This window comes from Phascolarctos cinereus, unplaced genomic scaffold (assembly GCF_003287225.1).
Source record: "Phascolarctos cinereus isolate Bilbo 61053 unplaced genomic scaffold, phaCin_HiC Scaffold_9;HRSCAF=440, whole genome shotgun sequence".
Classification (NCBI taxonomy): Eukaryota; Metazoa; Chordata; class Mammalia; order Diprotodontia; family Phascolarctidae; genus Phascolarctos; species Phascolarctos cinereus.
The window spans coordinates 1,920,840-1,941,172 of NW_027556402.1; the positions used below are offsets into that span (position 1 = coordinate 1,920,840).

General features: G+C 47.6%; 1 protein-coding gene across 1 annotated transcript; it reads right to left on the bottom strand.

Moving 5' to 3' along the window:
* Window positions 1–5,459: 5,459 nt before the first annotated feature.
* FGF20 (fibroblast growth factor 20) lies at window positions 5,460–16,027 on the bottom strand. Its single transcript, XM_020976768.2, has 3 exons — window positions 14,913–16,027; window positions 8,062–8,165; window positions 5,460–6,463 (listed from the first exon to the last, which is right to left on the bottom strand). The coding sequence occupies exons 1-3, from the start codon at window positions 15,217–15,219 to the stop codon at window positions 6,218–6,220; spliced, it is 657 nt and encodes a 218-aa protein (XP_020832427.1). The 5' UTR covers window positions 15,220–16,027; the 3' UTR covers window positions 5,460–6,217.
* Between the last annotated feature and the right edge of the window lie 4,306 nt (window positions 16,028–20,333).

Genomic DNA, 20,333 nt, shown 5'->3' on the forward strand with positions numbered 1-20,333 from the left:
CCAAACATCCTCACCTGGTAGGCATGGCAGCAAGAACTATGTCCCTTATCTTTTCATCTCCACCAATCCCTAGCAGCTTGGAAGAGTCAGTAAGGGCTTCAAAACTGAATCCCATATGTGGGTCACATGCCCCAAGGCAAGAGTTTGGACCTGGGAGCCATGAACATGCTTGAAACTAGTAGGATGCCTGCATTTCAATATATGTCGTCCATTTCCCTCTTAATCCTCTGTGTTTTAATGTATGCTTTGAAAAGCATGATTCTCAGGAGGAGTTCATAAGTTTCACCAGGATTGTTCCCAAAGGAGTCCAGAACACCAAAAGATGAAGGACCCGCGCTCTAAAGAATTGATTCTTCATGTCCAGCCACTGACAGAGGTAGCTGGTGGCCAGGGCACACAGATGGACTTTGGAAAGCCATGCCTAAGTACTCCTCAGGAATATTAAATCAAAATGTTCAAATCTTAGCAAAAGATTACAGAAATGTATTTTTAAATTCATTATAAGTAAGTTGGATTAATAACAGGAATAAAAGGGTTGATCAACATAAGGAAATTGACATGATCCATCATATTAAATAGAGCATTTATTAGGTGCTTACCATGTGCCAGGCACTATACAAATACAAGCACATGACACCATTCCTATCCTCAAGAAGCTTACTTATGTTCTAATGGGTGAAGACAATATACAAAGGGGAGCTGGGAAGCAGAGGGGAGTAGCAGAGCAAGGAGTCAGTACCCCATGGGGAAAAGTCAATGGTGAGGAAGTGAAAACCTGAGTCAAGCTGCAAGTGAAGGAAGCCCAGCAGGGTCCTTTATGAAATGTTTAGGCTAGGGATTTACCAATCCTGAGAATGGGTCTGACAGTGCAGGTATCTTTAGAGTAAGAAGGCTGAGTGAATGAAATAACAAAATGGGAGATCCTTTCAACTCATATTTCTCAGGTTGTCAAGGATGATAGCAAAGGAAGACCACGGAAATTAATGGATAGGCATGTAAGGCTGAGCTAAGCATACTTATGGAATGAAGCCAAGTGCTCAGGCTAAGAGAATCATTCATTTGTTTCTCTGACTGAAAATGTTTTAACCTTCAGCCTGACTCCCAACACTGAGCCACCAAGCCAACCAGCACTGGGCAGGAAAACACTTGGAGTAAGGGATACTGTGAAGCTCCCAGCCTCGACCCGCTGACAGCAAAGTCAAGTACAGAAGGCATGGTGGACACAAAGGATTCAGAGAAACATGGGAGACTTAGATGAGCTGATGCGGAGAGGAGCAAGAAGAACCAAAAGAATTGTTATTATGATTATGTGAATGAAGACAACACTGAAAGTACCCAGGGCACACCTAGAAGGAGGAGGAGGAGGAAAGGGAAGAGGAGGGGGAGGAGGGGGGAAGAAAAGGAGGAAGAAGAGGAAAGGAGAAGGGAAGGAAGAAGAAAGAGAAGAGAAGGGGGGGGCAGAGAAGGAGGAGAAAAAGGAAGAGAAGGAGGAGAAGGAGAAGGAAGAGAAAAAGGAGGAGGAGGAAGAAAAGGAGGAAGAGGGAAGGAAGAGGGCAGGAGAAGGGAAGGAGGAGGGGGAGGAGGAAGGACAGGAAGAAGTTTGCATTTAATAATTATTATATTAATACATTAATATATAAGTAACATAAATATAATTATATGATACAAATATAATTTATAATTATGTTCTTAATATATAAATATAATTAATTCATCATAACTTAGATATCATTCTCAACCTTCAAGAACTGGAGACCTCAGACACATGCACAGACCCTCAGCTTGCCTCTGACCTCAGTTCTTATCATCCCCTCCTTCTCCAGAAGGCTAACCTCCCAGTCTTTGGGATGTAGATCAACAGAAGTACAGACTTAGTATATTGCCTCCTCAGACACCAGCCTGACAGTCTTGAAGTAAGGGGCACATGGGAGGGGGGTGGTGAGGGGAAAAGAAGAGTAGAAGGACATGTTGGGCTCAGATTGTACAAAATGGGGAGTTGGGGGGTCTGGGTTTGAGTCGTGGAGCTGCTGGTAACCACCTGCAAGATGAGTCACCTCACCTCTTGGAGTTCATCTCTCTTCACCTATAAAGTGGCAATGAAATTGGAGCTTCCTTTAGCACTGAGTGGTTGTGAAGAAAGAGCTTTGTGCACCTTGAAGAACTCTAGAAGTATGAGGGGCCATAGTCGTTGGCACCTTTATTAGTATTATGGATTTCGTTCCACAGGCAATGGGAGCTATTCATGATTGCAAACCAGGTGTGACCTAATCTAAGTGATGCTTTAGAGAGATTAATCTGGCAAGAGAATAAACTGGAGAGAAGAGAGCCTAAAACTAGACAGACCAGTTAGCAGGAGGCTAGGAGACAAATCTTGCCTCTGGTAATTACTAGCTGTGTTGCCCTGGGCAAGTCACTTCCCTTCTGTCTGCCTCAGTTTCCTCATCTATAAAATGGGGGTCATGACAGCATCAACCTCCCAGGGTGGTTGTGTGGATCCAGTGAGATAATGTAAATGCTTAGCACAGTGCCCAGCACATAGTAGGTGTTGTATAAGTGTGAGTCATTATTATTACACTATAGATCTCCCTTCAGTTGAGGCTACTTTCCTCACCCACAAAATGAGGACAGTAATGCCTGTCTCCCAGGGTCATTGTGAAAATCAATAAACTTACAGTGTACTGTCAGGTACTATGCTAGGTGCTAAGGATTCAAGCTCAAAAATGAAATCATTCTGTTCCTGCCCTCCAGGAGCTTACAATCTATCAGGGAAACAGTACATACACAAGTCAATCAATAGATATTATATACAAAGAAAATAAAAGGTACTGTGGGGGCAGCACACAGATGAGGACAGGAGAGATGAAAAGGGGAAGCTCTGAGCCAGACTTTGAAGAAAGCAAGATGCACTTCACAAGTCAAGGAGAACCAACATCTTGCTTAGGCTATAGTTCAAATGAATCTATAGTTCATAATCTTGGACTTTTTTCGTGAACCCCTCCCCTGAGTTCCTGAGCTCCTTGAAGCAGGGACTGCCTTTTGCCTCTTTTTGTAGCTCCAGTACCTAGAACAGTGCCTGGCACATAGTAGGTGCCTAATAAATGTTTGACTGACTTCAAATTTAATTCATGTATCAATGGGTCTTTGGCAAGTACTTTGTTTAAAGGTGCTTGAATTATATCACAAAGCAGCAATCATCAAAACTGCTTGGTACTGGCTTAGAAATATAGTGGTGGATCAGTGGAATAGGTTAAGTATGCAGGACACAGTAGTTAACGACTATAGTAATCTATTATTTGATAAACCCAAAGACCCCAGCTTCTGGGACAAGAACCCACTCTTTGAAAAAAACTGCTGGAAAAACTGGAAAAGAGTATGGCAGAAACTAGGCACAGAACAAAATCTCATACCATATACCAAAATAGTCAAAATGGGTTCACGATGCAGATATAAAGGCTGCAAACTGGGAGAGCAAGGAATAGTTTACCTGTCAGATTTATGGAGAACAGAGGAATTCATGACCAAACAGGAGATAGAGAACATTATGAAAAGCAAAATGGATAACTTTGATTACATTAAATTGAAAAGTTTTCACACAAACAAAGCCAATGCAACCAAGATTAGAAGAAAAGTAGAAAATTGGAAAAGAATTTTTACAACTGGTCTGTCTGATAAGGGCCTCATTTCTAAAATATATACAGAATTAAGTCAAATTTATAAGAATACAAGTCATTCCCCAAATGGTCAAAGGATATGAGCAGGCAGTTCTCAGATGAAGAAATTAAAGTCAACTATAGTCATGTGAAAAAATGCTCTAAATCATTATTGATTAGAGAAATGCAAATCAAAAGGAACTCTGAGGTACCATATCACACCTATCAGACTGCCCAAGATGACAAAACAAGAAAATGATAAATATTGGAGAAGATGTGGGAAAACTGGAACACTAATGCATTGTTGGTGGAGTTGTGAAATGATCCAACCATTTTGGAGAGCAATTTGGAACTATGCCCAAAGGGCTATAAAAATGTGCAGACACTTTGACCCAGCAATAGCACTTCTAAGGCCCTATCCCAAAGAGATCATACAAATGGGAAAAGGACCCACATATACAAAAATATTTATAGCAGCTTTTTTGTGGTGGCAAAGAATTGGAAATTGAGAGGAATAGCTAAACAGTTGTGATATATGAATGTAATGGAATACTATTGTGGTATAAGAAATGATGAACAGGCTGACTTCAGAAAAACCTGGAAAGATGGTCTGATGCTGAGTGAAGTGAGCAGAACCAGGAGATCATTGTATACAATAACATCCACATTGCAAGATGACTACTATTGATCAACTTAACCCTTCCCAGTAATGCAAGGATCTAAGACATCTCCAGAGGCCTCAGGATGGAAAATGCTATCCATATCCAGAGAAAGAACAATGGAGTCTGAATGCAGATCGAGGCATACTATTTGCTATTTTTTTTCTTCTGTTGAATTTTGTTTCCTCTTCCTGGTGGTTCCTCCTATTGGTTTTAATTCTTACTTACAACATCACTAATGTGAAAATATGTTTACTAGGAATGTATATGTATAGCCTATATCAGATTGTGTGCCATCTTGGGGAGGGTGGTGGGGAGGGAGGGGGAAAAATTTTTAAGGTCAAAATTATATGGAAGTGATTGTTGATAAACAAAATAAACTAAAAAAAGAAAAGAAAAAAGGAAACAGGAGGCCATTACACTGGCCCTAGGGACTGGATTTCATTAGTAAGCCACAGTGCTATGAAGACCATCGATTTAGAAGTGTCTCAGCCTTGGAAGGGACTTCTGAGGTAGCCTAAACCAAATCCCTCAGAGAAGAAAATGACTTAAGGTCACACAGGTTTTCAGTGGCAAAGCCAGGTCTTAAACCTAGATCTTTCAACTCCAAAATGTACAGTAGGTATTGTAATTTCTTTGGTGTATGCAGCCACAAAGACTGGTAAAACAGACAGCATCCACTTAGGGCAGCTGGGGTCTAGCGCCACCTAGCTGCCCAGTAGGGAAAATGCTGGCTATAGAACGCAAAATTCTGCTCACCTTCAGCTTACTAGTTAGGTGATGGCACGAGAGCCAGCCCAGCTCTCAGGATTCACTTCTGCTCATGGAAAATGGGGACACTGCAATGTCTACCTCTTAGCAATGCTGGAGGGAAAGTGCATGTACCATAAACATAGGGATGGCCACCATCATGAACTCCCTAAACTGAAATGTTTGATAACCTCAGAAGTCAACTGCTTCCAAGATTCATAGTGTTTCACACTGTTATGAACACACTTTATATGTAAAAATGGAAAGAGAAAGGAAATAAAATGGACGAACATTTTAATTCCCTTTCAAATGTGCACTGAGTTCAATACAAATCGGTAAGGCATTCTGGGTACCATGGAGCCAAAATTTTCAAAACAATGTAGCAATAAGGCAACTGCATGTGCATAAAAATATAACCTAATCTATATTTTTATTTTTCAAAAATGAAATTCAAGACATGATGCGATTTTTGATGGGTTGTACAGGGCACCAGCATTACAATCCAAGACTCCGAAGCCTTGGAGTCCACAACTCCACAGTATGGTCTCAGTCAATGGACATCTAGTTCCTGCATTTTCTTTTGCATTGTCTTCATATCCCAGTAAAAAATAAATTCTTTAATAAATAAATATATAAAATAAATATAAGCAATTTGAAAATGTATAAATAGTCCATCCAAAACCAAACAAGATCCTTTTCCAGGTTGGCGGCCTGGTTGGAGAGCCGGTCCATCCACTGCTCTCAGGAGTCCAAGTCCAATGCCATACTCGGGTGTCAAAGAATGAGATTTGTGGCAAGTCATTGCCACCTGTTTTTCAGTGCTCTGTTCTGCAGAATCAAAAGTCATGACTTCTCATCCTGCTCTCAAGGTAAACATGATCCAGGAAGATTAGGCACCCACAAGGAAGCAGAGTCAGTCAGGTTTCAACCTTAGTCAATAGTCAGTTAACTAACATTTAACAGCCCAGAATGGAGATTAAATCCACAGCTACAGAGTAGGCCAAATTTGGGTAAGGGAAAAATGAAAACAAAAGAACAAAAGATCCTCATTTGACCATCCTTCCCCACCCAGACTCTCTAAGCCAGGGTTGGGGCGAGGGATCCTAGGCCACTGAGACAGCTGAAGAGAGGGATGTCCCATGAGGCCATGGCCCCTGCTCAGCTGTACAGCAGCACATCCCTATAGAGCTCAGGCACCCTCTCTGGGTCCACTGGCCGGGGCAAAAAGTGTGTGAACTTCTGGTGACGCCTGGACCGAGACCCATCACGCGGGGTGCCATCTTTGTTGAGGGCCACAAAGAACCTGCGGCCCGAGTCCCCATGTTTGTGAATGTGGGATGAATACGTGTTGTACCAGTTCTCTTCGAACTGCTCCCTGAAGACACATTCAGAGGTCAATTTCTCCTGAAAAATGAAAATTAAAGGTCAGCTGAGAGAAGAGGATTTCTTATTACAGTTTCTTGTTTATGGCTTTGTATTGCTTACCAAGGTCAAAAATCTTTTTGAGGCCCTTGGTCCACAAGCTGGCTTCCATCGGCATGTCTTAAATGTCTACTCTGAATTCCCTGAGTCCATGCCAGGCGTCACCATCACCATCATCATCATCATCATTATCAATGGCCCATCCATTTTCTACCCTCCTGCTGTTCCACCCTCCAAACCAGACCACACCAGGGAAGAGAGAAGCCACTCAGCTGTGCAATCCCTGAAGCCGAGTGTCCTCATTTTCCCCCTAGTCCTGGTAACCCTGCCTCACTTCCTCTTTCTGCCTCTTGCTCTGAATACTGAAATCAGAAGTTTCATTGCTTCTGCAAAAGGTGTGGCACTGGACTGCCCTGTTGGTCCACTCACAATCCTTGTGACTCCCTCCAAAAACACTCCCTTCCTGGCCACCATTTCTGTTACATTCTAGTAAGGAGAGACAAGGTCCTTGGGGGCAAGAACTGTTTCACTTCCAATGCTTAGCACAGAGCCTGGCATATGGTAAAGGCATTTAATAAGTGTTTTCTCATTCATTTATCCACCTTTCCTAGCTATTCCCGGATCACACCCTGCATGGAGGCTCCAGCCTCCGTGTCTTTGCTCAGGCTGTGCCTTATGGCTGGACCCTCTCCCCTCCTCATCTTTGCTTCTTGTCCCAACTTTTTTCACTTTATTTTTCTTGAGGGTTTTTTTTTTTAGTTTTTGTTTTCTTTCACAACATGACTAATATGGAAGTGTTTTGCATGACTACACATGTATAGCCTATATTGAATTTCTCGCCTTCTCAAAGGGGGGAAGGAAGGGAGAGAACTTGGAACTCAAAGTTTTTAAAAAGAATGTTAAAAAGTGTTTTGATGTAATTAGGGGAAAATAAAATACTAAACAATTGAAAAAGAAAGTCAGACTGTTATTAGAATCCTGCTCTCAAAAGGGATTCCTTCAGCCCACCCTTGAGAATTAAGCAGCTGTCATTGGGCTCCTTTTAACCTGAGTTAAATGTGGACTCGAATTCATTGCATTTCATTACATAGCAAAGTTCTCAAAATGTACAGTCTAGGACTCATTAGAGAAACAGAGGAATCCCTCCAGCAGGGTTGAGGGAAAGAACACAAAGAAAGCCCCCCTCAAACTTCTCTGGGATCTGGTGGAAGGTGATGACAAGGGGTGAGGCTAGCCACCAGAGAGATAAGCAGTCACAGCCCCAGGCTATCACCTCATTCGGGGAAGTGCAGTTCAGGGCCCCGAACTTCAATGGTTCCCAGGTAGGAGTCATCCAAGTGAGAGCCCCTCCCCCCACCAAGCTCCCCATCTCATGTGATTTGTTGGCTATATCTTCCCACCAGACCTCTGCAGGGAATTCACCCAGAACCCCATAGGCTTTCCCTCTGGGTGCTGGCCAGCGAGAGAGTGCAAGCATCTCGATGTTACAGTATGATTGTACAGTGAGGATGAATGTTTGAAGCTTTATGTGCCCACATACCCACCCACACACCCCCTTCAAAGGGACAAGCCATACTCACAGATCCATAGAGTTCCCCTTTGTCATTCATTCCGAGGTAGAGGCCAGTGTCCACCCCTCTGATGCTGACCAGTCCTACAGCCACACTGATGAATTCCAGGATCCCTACATTGACAACAAAGTAAAGATATCTGTTTATTTATTGTGTCCTTGCTAGAGCACATTTTTCTGGCAAAGCCCCCCCATGCTATCCCAGCCATCCTTGATCCCTCCCCTCCCTCCTCTCACCTCCTTACACAAGCCAGTCACATCATCCCCATCTGAATAGTTTAGTAAACCTATCTTGGCATTTTCTTACATCAAGCCATCACAAGAAGACTCTAGGGCAGAGATTCTTAACTTGAACTCTATTAACTTAATTTTGATTATTGCATTTCAATATAATGTGTTTCTTTGTAATCCTATATATTTTATTTATGAATTTTAAAATTCTATTTTGAGGAGGGGTCCACAGGCAGACAGCCAAATGGGTTAATGGCACAAAAGAAGCTGGAGAACCTCTTTGATCTAGGCCAATCCCTCATTTTACATCTGAGGAAACTGAGGCCCGTAGACATGCCCAAGGTCACATAGGCAGTAAGCAGGAAAGCTGAAATTTGAACCCAGGTCCCTCAGCTCCAAATCTAGTGATTTTGCTTCCTCACTTACTATACTGGAGCATGTTGCTCCCTATTCAAGGCTTCAGTTTCCTCAGCTTTAAGATGAAAACTGGGTAAGATGACATCTAAGGCCCCTCTATGCTCCATCTCCTCTGATCAGTGTGGGGTATAAGCAGTGACAGAGGTGGTTGCTACCGTGAACAACAGGCTTTGTAAGAGCCCCCTTGTCTTCACCCTATGTCCTTGGGGCCACTGCCTACAGTTCTTCCATCCGGACCCAGCAGCACTGCCAAAGCCTCCATTTAAATTCTCAGTGCCCGGGGCTGCCTCCCCTCCAATCAGACCCAGAACAGGAGGAGGGAGATTTGTGCTTTTGCCCAGCTCACCTCCCAAACTCACTTCTTGGTTCACTGTGCAGACTTCCAAAGCACAGAGGTTCAGACCATTTTCAACCTCTGGCTTTCAGAGCCCAAGGACATGTACAGAGCGATGGGCATGGATGCTTAATGAGCTTTATCTTCTCCAGCATTCAAGACACTCTCTGCTAAGAACTTTAGATGTTCCATGGAAGCACAGAATTCTTTCAAGCCATCCCAGGGTCAGGCTGTGAAATGCTCATAACCTAAATGACCTTCTAGCAGCTGGGAAGAATCAATGCTCCTGCCCGGAGAAGGCAAAGATGGACCAAAGCAATGTCTAATTAAAGAGGAGGAGTTGGGGGGGGGGAGGGCAATAGGCAATCAAATAAAAGTTAACAAGCATTAAACTCCTCTTAGAAGTACCAACATTGGCCAAAACTTGGCTCAGATGGATATGCTTGGAATATTTCATCCCAGACAGCTTTAAAAACATATACAGTCTTGGGGGTGGAATGAATATCATCTCCAACACAATGGCTCCACACCTGATATGTAACAATTCTTTGAATTACTGTTTAAAATCTCCTGCCTTATAAAAGCTAGGAAATGTCCTAAAGACAGTTAGTAGAATCAGTTTTCTAGGTTTTAAAGAATATCTTTGCTAGGCAGCTAGATAGCACAATAACAAGGGTGCTGGACTTGAAGTCAGAAGAGCAGAGTTCAAATCCAGCGTCAAACATGATGATCCTGGACCAGTCATTTAACCTCTGCCTGCCTTAGTTTCCTCATCTGTAAAATGGGAATAATAATAGCCCCTACCCCCCAGGGTAATTATGAGAGTCAAAGGAGATTCATAAAGCATTTTAAAGTATCACATCAATGCTGATTGTTATTCTTCCAAAGAAAGTGCCTAAATAAACTCATCCCAGAATCCTCATTTTACTTGGAAACTAAGAGGAAGGGGAAAAATACAAAACCCCTCTGTTCTCAACTGGGCTAGACTTACATAGGTTTACTAGGAAATGAGGATTGACCTTCCTCACCCCCCACAACACGAATGCCTAGGGAATTCTGGGAAATTTAAATAATGCTGATTGATTGAAGAGATAGTTGTAAAGCACTTAACAGTGCCTGGCACATAGTAGGCACTTAAATTATTGTTCTCTTCCTCTCCATTGCAACTGGGAGGAAATTACCCTTAATTACTTCCTACAACACCAACTGATCTGGGAAAAGCTTTGTCCGGTAGGAAACCTGTCTCAGGTGGTGGGGGGGAGGGGAGCCCCCACTCACCCAGCCAGCAGGGAGGCCATCACACTTTGGAATCTGACAGATCAATCAGCAAGCATTTATTAAGCACCTACTGAATGCCCTGGAGAAGGCCTTGGATATGGGGTCAGAGCAATTCTTCTGATTTCCAGGTGAATTTTTCAGAGGCCAGACCAGGTTTCAGTTACAGGGAGACATCCTCACCTAACTCAGGGAGAACCTGTGTCTCCTGCCCAGACATCAAAACTCTGAAGTATTCCCTAGTGCCCTCCAGGGCTGGACCCAGGTTTCTAGAGCTTTTGGTATTCGGGAAGGGTTCCCTTGTAGAAGCTGCCCAGAGCTGGAGGAGGATCCATAGTGGGGCGGGGGGAGGGGGCTGACAAACACAGGCTCAGGCTCTGTTTGTCTTTGGGTACCTGGAAATAAACAAATCTCCTCTGGTAAACTCATAGTGGTGTGGGAAGATAGCCTTGGAGTCAGGAAGACCTGGGCTCAATCCCACACCGGACACATGGGCAGTTCATTTCCCCTAGGTGACCCCAGGTGACTCCAAGGGTCAAGGTGGCAGAGAAGGTACCAAACTCTATTGATGGAGTCCTCATCTGACCATACCAGCTAACTCCTAGGTCCCCGTCACAATTCCAATTCTTGAGTTTTATGAACTGGACATTTGCAAGATCAGTTGGTAACTGAACTGCTGGTGTTGGGGTGGGAGACTGAGATTCATCTAGATTTTCCCCAATTGAAAATGGTGAGCAATGTCCCGGTGCCCATATAGGTCCCTTCTGCACATGTGACAGCCTACAGCTCCCAGATTCTGACTTACACATCCAGGCAAAAAGAAGAGAGGATGATCAAGTGTGTCTATATTTAGGTCAGAGAAGGCCTGTTCCTGCCCCCTACACTCTAGCAAAGTGAAGTAAAGACAAAATTTTGCACATGATCGGGAAGAAATCATGTCCCTTTTGCTCTGGGGGAGGCAGGCAGTGGTGGATGGGGGCTTACTATGCCCATCCACTCCCTCTCAGGATTCGAGCTTCACTGTTCGAAAGCTGCTCCGTTTTCCTCCCTGAAGAAAGAGGACACTCCACAGATTTGTAATCAGTTGATTTCTAAATGAGATTTGACAAGGCTTTTTTAAATTAATGATGCAAGGCAACAACTCAGCTAAGTCCTTTACAAAAAGAGGCTGTGGAAAAACTTCCTAGAGGTAAGCAAAATTCCACGTAGTGGGATGTCCTGACACCCACTGCCCCATGAACCAAGGCAGCAGAATATGGTCATTCTAGTATCAGCCTTCTTTAAACTCATCAAAAACAAGTGTATCAACCCCTGGGGCACAAATCAGCAAAGTGAGTGAGAACCCAGAAAAGAAAGGCAAAAGAACCCAAAGAGGCCTCGGTTTTGCTCTGCAGCTCTGCTTTTACTCCAACGAATGATTCCGCCGTGATCTGTTCTAGGAAATCCAACACTTCCCAGAACAGCTCTAATTCAGGGTTTAAGCTTGAAAGAGAGCTCCCTTTCTCAAGTCTGCAAACATTTTACCTTCAGGGCATCCAAGGGACTTTGCTACCTGTGTTTTGGAGGGGTGTTTTTGAAATGAAGTCATGCTCAACTCCAAAAACATTTTTTTCCTTAAAGTGGTGCCAAATTGCCACCAAAGGTAGCAATTAAGCATTCCCCTTAGTGCCTCCAAAACTGTACAAACTGTTATTTTACAATTTCAAGAAGTCATCCCTGGAATGTTTGGGAAATGTGTTCTGAACGACATGAATCTGTATCAAATGGCTGGAGAAGGCGAGGGATATGGGTAAGGGGCGGTCTGACAGGACAGCTTCCTCACCCCCTCCCCCAGCCCAGGCATTCTCTGCCGGCCAGGTAGAAGGCAGTCATTCTCTAGGCCACTAGCATGCTCTTGAGGGTTGGGGGCGGGGCGGCAGGGAGGAAGGAAGAAGGAAGCACTCTCCCTCCTTCCACTCGCTTCAGTACATTCTCCCACTACCTGTGTCGAGCTCTGGGCCAGGAATTGACTCGCTACCACCAGAGTCAAATCATTTAAACATCAATTAACCCCTAAGCCTAAATGTTTTGGAGGAGAGGCTGGAAGAAGACTGAAGTTCTGGGAAGCTTGCAATCCCACTAGGCAGCATCCATTCTCGGTGGAATGAACATCAATCCTTGCTCAGGAATTTAATCAAGTGTTTATTGAGAGTTTACTGTGAGTAGGATAAAAAGGTGGACCCCCAAAGCGGCCAGACCGAGTTAAACCGATCCCATGTACAATACATGTGGCAGAAGGAGACAAGAATGGCCTTTTACCAGACCCTGAAATTAGATGATTTTACTAGAACAGAAAACTTGGGGCTGTTCTCACCCCCGGCCACGCGGAAGACTTCCCTCAACTGGAGGCAGTCAGTGGTCCTCAAGCTTCCTGGGCTCCAAACAGAGCCCAGAAGTCCTGGGGGTAGTGCCCAGGACATCCACTCTCACTCAGCTAAGCTTCCTCTAACTCAGAGGCATTTTCCAAATGGGCCCACGCTGGCCATGACCTCAAGCCCTGAAGGAAAACAAGAGTGGGGGATCAGAGGCCAAAGTGAGAAACTCGGGTGTCTTCTCTAAGTCTCTGGAATTAGAGTGCCCAACCAGTTCGACAGTCAGCAATACAGAAGTGCGATAATATGGGATACACTGAGTTAAGAAAAGATCACACCAAGTTTAGCTCGGTGGAGGACTTCGGAGGTCTCGGGGCAATCAGTACTGATACCCCAGACAACCACCTGGAGAGAAATCGCAGCCAATTTGCCCGAGGCGCTACCCAGCAAATCCTCCGTCCCAGGGCGGCTCGGACAACATTAGAGCCAGAGGCCGACTCACCACCCCTCGTTTGGTGTATGGGGAAACTGGAGGCAAGGGAATGAAGGAGTTTGCCCAAAGCGCCACAGGCAGCTCCTAGGAGGTGTGACAAGAGAGCGTATTTACAAGGACTTCTCAAACATTACTGCGGTTGGTTCTCACCAACAACTTCGGGAGGCAGGTGCTACTATTATCACCGTGGTCCTGAAATGAGGAAACAAACAGGTTAAGTGTCTGGAGCAGCATTTGAACTCAGGCCTTCCCGACTTCAGGTTCAGTGTTCTGTATCCTGGCTCAGGAATCCAGAGCCCTCGTTTTAAATCTGGACTAAGACCCTCGAGAGCTGTGTGACCCCGGGGCAGGTGGCTGATCCCCTGAGCCTCTGTGCACTTCCTACCTCATAGGAAAGTGCTCTGCTCATGTTTCAGGGGAGCACAGGGGGACGGTTTTGTTGGAACCCGGACCTCTCTCTTGCTTCCCGGCCCAGCAGGCTCCCTCACGTGGAGCGTTTCTCCGCGAGGTTCTGCTCTTTCTCCCCTGGTCTTTCTTATCTCCCGGCATCTCTCCAGCCAGCGTCAAGCCCCGTCCTGAACAAGGGAACCGAGCACCAGCCAAACCAACTACATCTCGTTCTCCCATTGCCCTGCTACTTCAAGCTTCAGCCGGGAAGCCCGCAGAGTCAGGAAGCTGGGAGTTCGAATCCCAGCTGTGGGGACTAGCGGCTAAGTCTCTTAAGTTTCTCTGCACTAGTGTTCTGGGAAGTGGCTTTTGGTAATTAGATTCCAATATAACTGGTTTACCTCGTAATCCTGTGTATTTTATGCATTCAAAAACATGAGTTGGAGAAAGGGTCTTATAGGCTTCACTAGACTGCCGAAGGTACCGAGGACGAGAAAAGGCCAAGAATCCCTGCTCTGAACTGGGGCGTTCTCATCCGGTGACGGAGAGAAAAACAGTCCCTACTTACTTTCCGTTCCCCAAAGCTGTTTATGTGGTAAGCCAAGAACCTTGTAAACTGGGATGGGGCAATGGAGATTGGGGTTCTCACTAATTTCTTGCGGGGGGGGGGGCCGGAAAGCATGCGCGGAGGAACAGGGCAGCTGTGAGGCAGGCAGGTAGACACACACACACACACACACACACACACACACACACACACACACACAGCCTGCCAGTCTCCTCAAATGTCCATTTTCAGATACCACGAACAAGAAAAGGCATTTTGTGATTATACTGGAGTGGCTTGGGAGGAAAGCTTCAGAATGCTGAGGCATGATTTCTAGTTACTCGCTGCCTGGGCAACAACCTTTGCTGGGCCTCAGTTTCCCGACCTGTAAAGTGAGGGTATTTCTAAGGCTCCTTCCAAACGAGCAATCCTGAAAATCTGGGCTAGGCTAGGCCTACAAGAAAGTTTGGAAAGCAGCCGCTTTCCCCTCCACCTGCTGGTCCCCGCCGCAGCAGTGGGAGTTGGGAGACCAGAGCAGAGGAAGCTGCCTAGCTAGTCCGAGCCTCCTCACCCTCTCTACTCCCACCCCCGCCTGGGCCCCACCAGCGGCCAGTCATTAGTGCCTGAATGGACGGCTGGGGTACACCCAAGGCTGCAGACTCCGTGTCCGGGCTTCCCTCTCTACTTTTACACTTTACAGCTAAAGAAAGTGGGGCCCAGCGAGGGCATGTGGGTTGCTCTGGGTCACACAGCTAGTGAACAGTTAGGCGGGAGGGGGGCGCCTCGGGGTTGGGCTGGCCAGGGCTTGGGGGTCGCAGTCACTCACCGAAGAGGCTGTGGTCCCGCCGGGTGCCCCGCACACGGCCGTCCGGCAGTATCTGCAGGTGGAAGCCGGTCCGGCAGTAAAGCTGCCTCCTCCGCAAGAATCCCTGCAGGTGAGCGAAGTCGGCGGGCACCGCTGGACCAAGGCCAGGTCCGGGGCTGCCCCGGGGTCCCAGCAGGGGCGCCCGCGGTCTGGGGCCCTGCCCCACCGGGGGCAGCGAGAAGGGCGCGCCCAGCGGCGGCTGGGCCAAGCCTTCCCAAGAGCCCAGGAAACCTCCGACGGCGGCGTGGGCGCCGGCCACGGGAGCCATGAACCGGCCGCGGCCGCCGACGGCAGCCTTGTAGCAGTCCCCAAGGAGGATGCAGGGCGAGAGGGTGCGGACTGGGAGAGCGGAGACGGCCCAGCCCACGCCACGGGGCCGAGCCCCCGAGGAGCCAAAGGTGCTGAGCGTCCAGCAGCCACTTAGGAGCCCAGTTCAGAGAAGGGAGACGAAGAAGGGCGATGCAAACAGAGGAGGCCCATCAGGGAGGAACCTGCCGAGGAGCCTCAGGTGCTGCCCCAGCCTTCAGCTGGGTCCCCCGCTGTGCTTGCCCGGGGGCGTACTGACTGGACTCGCGTACTAGGTTCTCACAGCTCCCTACACCCACTGACTCTGGCAAGCTTGTCCTGCCGCCTTCCCGGGTATTTATGCAGGTTCTCTTGACATATGCTAATGAGGCCCTTTGGTGGGAGCAGTCCCTCCGCCCCAGACGCCTCAGCTGGGAGGGGGGTGTTTGAAATTGTAAACCCGCCCTTCCCCCACCTTTTCCCAGTGCCGGGGGCCCCAGGGGAGCAAGCGCCTCCCTGCTCTCGGCCCTGCCGTTCTACGGTTCATCCTTCCCCATGGGTACAGGCCCCAGTGCTCCACCCTCTTCCCCACACCTCCCAAAACGGGAGGCTTTGCTCTCGCCCCGAGACCTCCGCGCCCCCCTCTGGGTTCAAGGGGTCCTCGGTAGTAGGTTCCTCCTCACCTCCCAGGACGGAGGGAGTCCAATCGAGAGCAGAGAGGCAAAAGTGGAGCTTCGGGGTGGGGAGGAGGAGGAGGTGATGGAGAATCGGACCCGGGCTGAGCGTTGCGGGGACAGGTGCAAAGAGGTGGGAGGAGAAAGAGGGAGGGCGGGTCCTCAGGGTGGGACCTGCCCAGACACACTTGAGCTAAAAAATCAAAGCGGCACCGACTTCCTCTCTAATTTTAAAACCCTAATTCAGTGTGCGTGCAGCAAGCCGCCTTCTCTTTTATCGTTTAGATATGGGGGAATTTTTCTTTTGCACAATCAAAAAGACGACTTGTGTCTTGCCACAAAGTGCACTTTAATGCTTATCTGGTGGGTTGGAGACCCAGATCTCACCTGGGTAGATGGAGGCTTTGTATGTCTCCAGGGGCTTTGGAATTTGGGTGTCCGACTCAGCGCTCTCTAATTAACGACGCACTAACACTCTGCAGTTAACACTGGGGCGCCGGGGGAGAAATGAAGGCTTTCAATATCCATTCGTCCAAACTAAGATGATAAAGAACCTACTGGGCACAGGGCCGTGTCTCTAGGATTGGGAATGGGATACTTTACTGCCAGGGCTCTTAAGCTGGAGTAGGTGAAATTACTTCTAAGTTTGTGCGCTAAAAAGCAAGAGTCTGACAAAGAACCCGTCATTTTCACCAAACTGCCAAAAGGGGAGATGACCCAAAAAGGCTTAGAACACTGAACCTGGAATCAGGAGCACCTGGGTTCGACGCCTGCCTCAGATGCTCTGGGCTGTGTGACCGTGGGCGGGTAACTTGGCCTCGCTGTACCTTAGTGTCCTCCTCCTCTGTAAAAGGACGCTAAGCTTTTTTTTTATTCTTTCCAATTTATCCTACCTATAGCATGTCTGTACATAGTTATTTGCATGTTATTTCACCCTTAGATTGTCTCCTCCTTAGATTGTGGCCTGCTGAGAGCAGGGACTTTGCTTTTGCCTGTTGCCTCGAGGCTTACTTAGCACAGTGCCTGGCACATAGTAAGAGCTTAATAAATATTTATTTACTGACTGAACCCGTTCCAAATCTAGGATCCTTCGTTAGGTTTAGCTGTCTCCTTCCTACCCTGAGGAAGTCCAGCTAAGATGCACAAAAGGGATAAGGCTACCCACCTTCACATGAGTACTTCGGGGTAGAGAAGACCCAAGTGAATCAGGAGAGGTCTAAAGAGCCCTACGGGGAGCGCCAACAGTAATTCAGAGCCTTCCGAGCTCTTAAGCCCCTTACAAGGCTACCTGTCCGTTCTTTTCATCTATCTGTAGGGACATCATCACTGTTGGGGGCTGAGTGTAGGTGTTTCTTCTCCAGCTCACAGAATCTTGGGTGGAGAGGCAAACTGTTCCGGGCCCTAAACCCCACGGGCTCCTCAGTTCTCTGAGGAGCCGGGAAATGGATGGGCCCCTGTTAATTTGAGAGTGGAAGGTTGAGACATCTCAGCAAAGTCAGATCGTGCATTGTTGAAATCTTGGGATGGCTCAAGATTTGTTAGAGTCCCTGGTTGGGGAAAGGAGGGAAGATTGCAGTTTCAATCTGGCCTCCCTTTCTTTTCAGTCCCTGCCTAACCCTGAGAGATCAAACGGGTTGGCTGCCCCTCTCAGCTTTCTTTGCAGGGAGGAGGGGTTCGGTGTTAATTAATTGGCAGGTGTTTGGCAGCCTGTAAGGCTACACCTTCTCATCAGGGCAGCCCTAAACCCTGCCCCCTCTGCAGCCGAGTTGCAGAAAGAGCCCCTAAGGCAAGTGATTTGCTTAGAGAAATGGAAAACACAACAGCCACTGCCTGTTGCTGGCTAAACCCAGGCCCGGGAGACCTAACTCACCTTGGGAAAGGATGCTGGGAGCCTAACTTGGGGGGTCAAAGCAGAGAGATGTTAGGAGAACCTGACTTGTGGTGGGACCCCCAAATCCACCAGAATCACCCTTTCAAAGCACATCTGTGTAAACAGTATCACATCGGCGTAAAACACTGAGGGGGGCAGGGGGAGCCACTCTTTGAACCAAATCTTCTTAATTGCAGAGTTAAATCAAAGAAAGTTAGATCAAAGTTGAGTAATCCTTAAAGCGGTTATCTGGAGTAGCCAGGGCTTGGATCCCTGAAAGGCGAGACCCTGAGAGCTGCACCTTCCCAAAAGGAATCATTTCCAGGTCACACTAGGGCCTCACAAGAATGCTCCCATTATTGCCATCTCCAGATCAGAGGTAGGGGAGCTGGTCCACAGTAAATGGGAGACCTTGAGATGGGGGTGGGGGGGAATGCCCTCCCTTCCAACCTCTGACCCTGGGGCTTCCTTCAGGACTCAGCCCCCCTTCTCCAGGAGGCCTTTCCAGGTCCCCCAGCTACCCTCAGCTGGCCCTCTGCCTCTTCTCTATTTATCCTGAATGTTCAGACAGGTCCCTTCCCTCCTCAGCCTGGAAGCTCCCTGAGGCCAGGGGCTGGTTTCACTTTTCCTTTGTGCTAGGTACGAGCCCCGTACATAGTGAGCTTTTAATAAAAGCTTGTGGATTGCATGCTGCCTTTCCAGCACTTCTGGCTAAACCTCTGGGGGGTGTAGTCCCCAGACTCTGCTCAAATGCAGTTCCCTCCCTGTATGCTCAGCTCTGGTGTCCATCCAAAAACATTTATTTGGCTCTTCCTGTGTGCTAGGCACTAAGGATTGGGAGACAAGAATGAAAATAATTCTTCCAGTTGCTGTAGCCTAGTGGGGGTTTGTGTGCAAGGATTTTCATGGAACTGGGGAGGCATGAGCCACACACACACACACACTCACACACACACACACACATACATGCAGGTGCCCAAGGGCAACACCAGCTGGAATCACAGTGAGCCAGGAGATTAGGGAGCAGCCCTGGGCCAGTTTGACTTAACTTTGCCCTAAGGTGGATTGAGCTGGGATCCAGCTGTGGACCTTCGAGGCAAGGAAGATGGAGAATCAGCTCAAAGATTACGGGAGCTCCTAAAACACACATACCCCAACTTCCTTGCCTGAGGCTTCTCCCTTCTTGAACAGCATTCCCCTGGGAAGATTTGAGTATATTTTCATAAAATGGATAGTTGAAGCCCAGAGGTTCTGATGACCCACAGCACCAGGTACAGAACTGAGATCTGCTCAGGGGGAGACATATAGGTATATAGAGTGATGGGTGGGTAGGGGGAGGAAGGGCAGGTTAGGCCTCCTGTAGAGGGTGGTTCTTGAGCTGAGCCTTTGGGGGGAAAAAAAACTAGGGTTTCTGAAAGATGGAAGTGAAAAGGAAGGGCATCCCAGGAGTGGGCCACAGCCAATATGAAGGCACAGAGATGGGACATGGCGGTGCGTGAGGGACAGCAAGGAGATCGGTTGGGTGGAAGGCGGTGTGCAATAAGCCTGGAAAGACGTGAAGGGGCCAGGTTGGGAAGCACTTTAAACAGCAAACAGAGGAATTTTTCATTTGATCCTGGAGGTAATAGGGAGTCACTGGAGCTTGCTGACTAAGGCAGTGACTTGACCAAGTTGGTGCTCTAGGAAGATCGGTTGGGCTGCTCCCTGAAAGGTGGATTGGAGAGGGCTGAAGCAGGGAGATGAAGGAAGAGGTGCCTGGAGCAGTGAGAGAAGATAAGGGCCTCCCTCAACCAGAGAGGAGGTGGGAGATGGAGGGGAGGCATCATGGAGGCCAAAATGACAAAATGTGGCCACTGAGTGAATGTGCACACAGAGGGAGGGTGAGGGTCAGGAATGACGGAAGGCTGGGACTTGTAAATGGTAGTGCCCTTGACAGAAATAGAGAAGGTCAGAGAAGGAAGAGGTGTGTGTGGGGGGGGGGATGATTTCCTTGTTAGAGATAATGAATGTGAGCTGTCTAGGGGGCATCTGGCGGCAGCTGATGATGGGAGACTAATATTCAGGAGAGACACAGGGCTGGGTGCTGAGAGCTACTTGCATAGAGGTGATCCCAGAAGCCACAGCAACTGAGGAAGTGACTACCAGAGGAAGAAGGCCCAGAAGACAGCCTGAGGTGGGGGACATCCCCACTTAAGGCTTGTGCTGTGGAGGATGGTTCAGCAAAAGAAGAGTGGCCAGACAGGCAAAGGAAAACCAAGAGACAGGGCAGTGTCCGAGAAACCAGAGGGGAGTGAGTATCCAGGAGGGGGTCATGCTGAGCATCAGCTGATCACACAAGAACATCCTGGAAGGTAGGCAAAGGCTGTACAGACCCTCCCTCATATTTTGCTTCAGCAATGGAGATAGGAATGATGTTTAACAGTATTTTCAAGGCCCAAAGGTGAAAGGAAATAGAGTGTGACCAAACAGAATATCATCGTATTCTCCCCCCAACCCTGATACACGGACAGAAGTATGATTATTCAAAACTTATAGATGATGAAGAAAGATGAC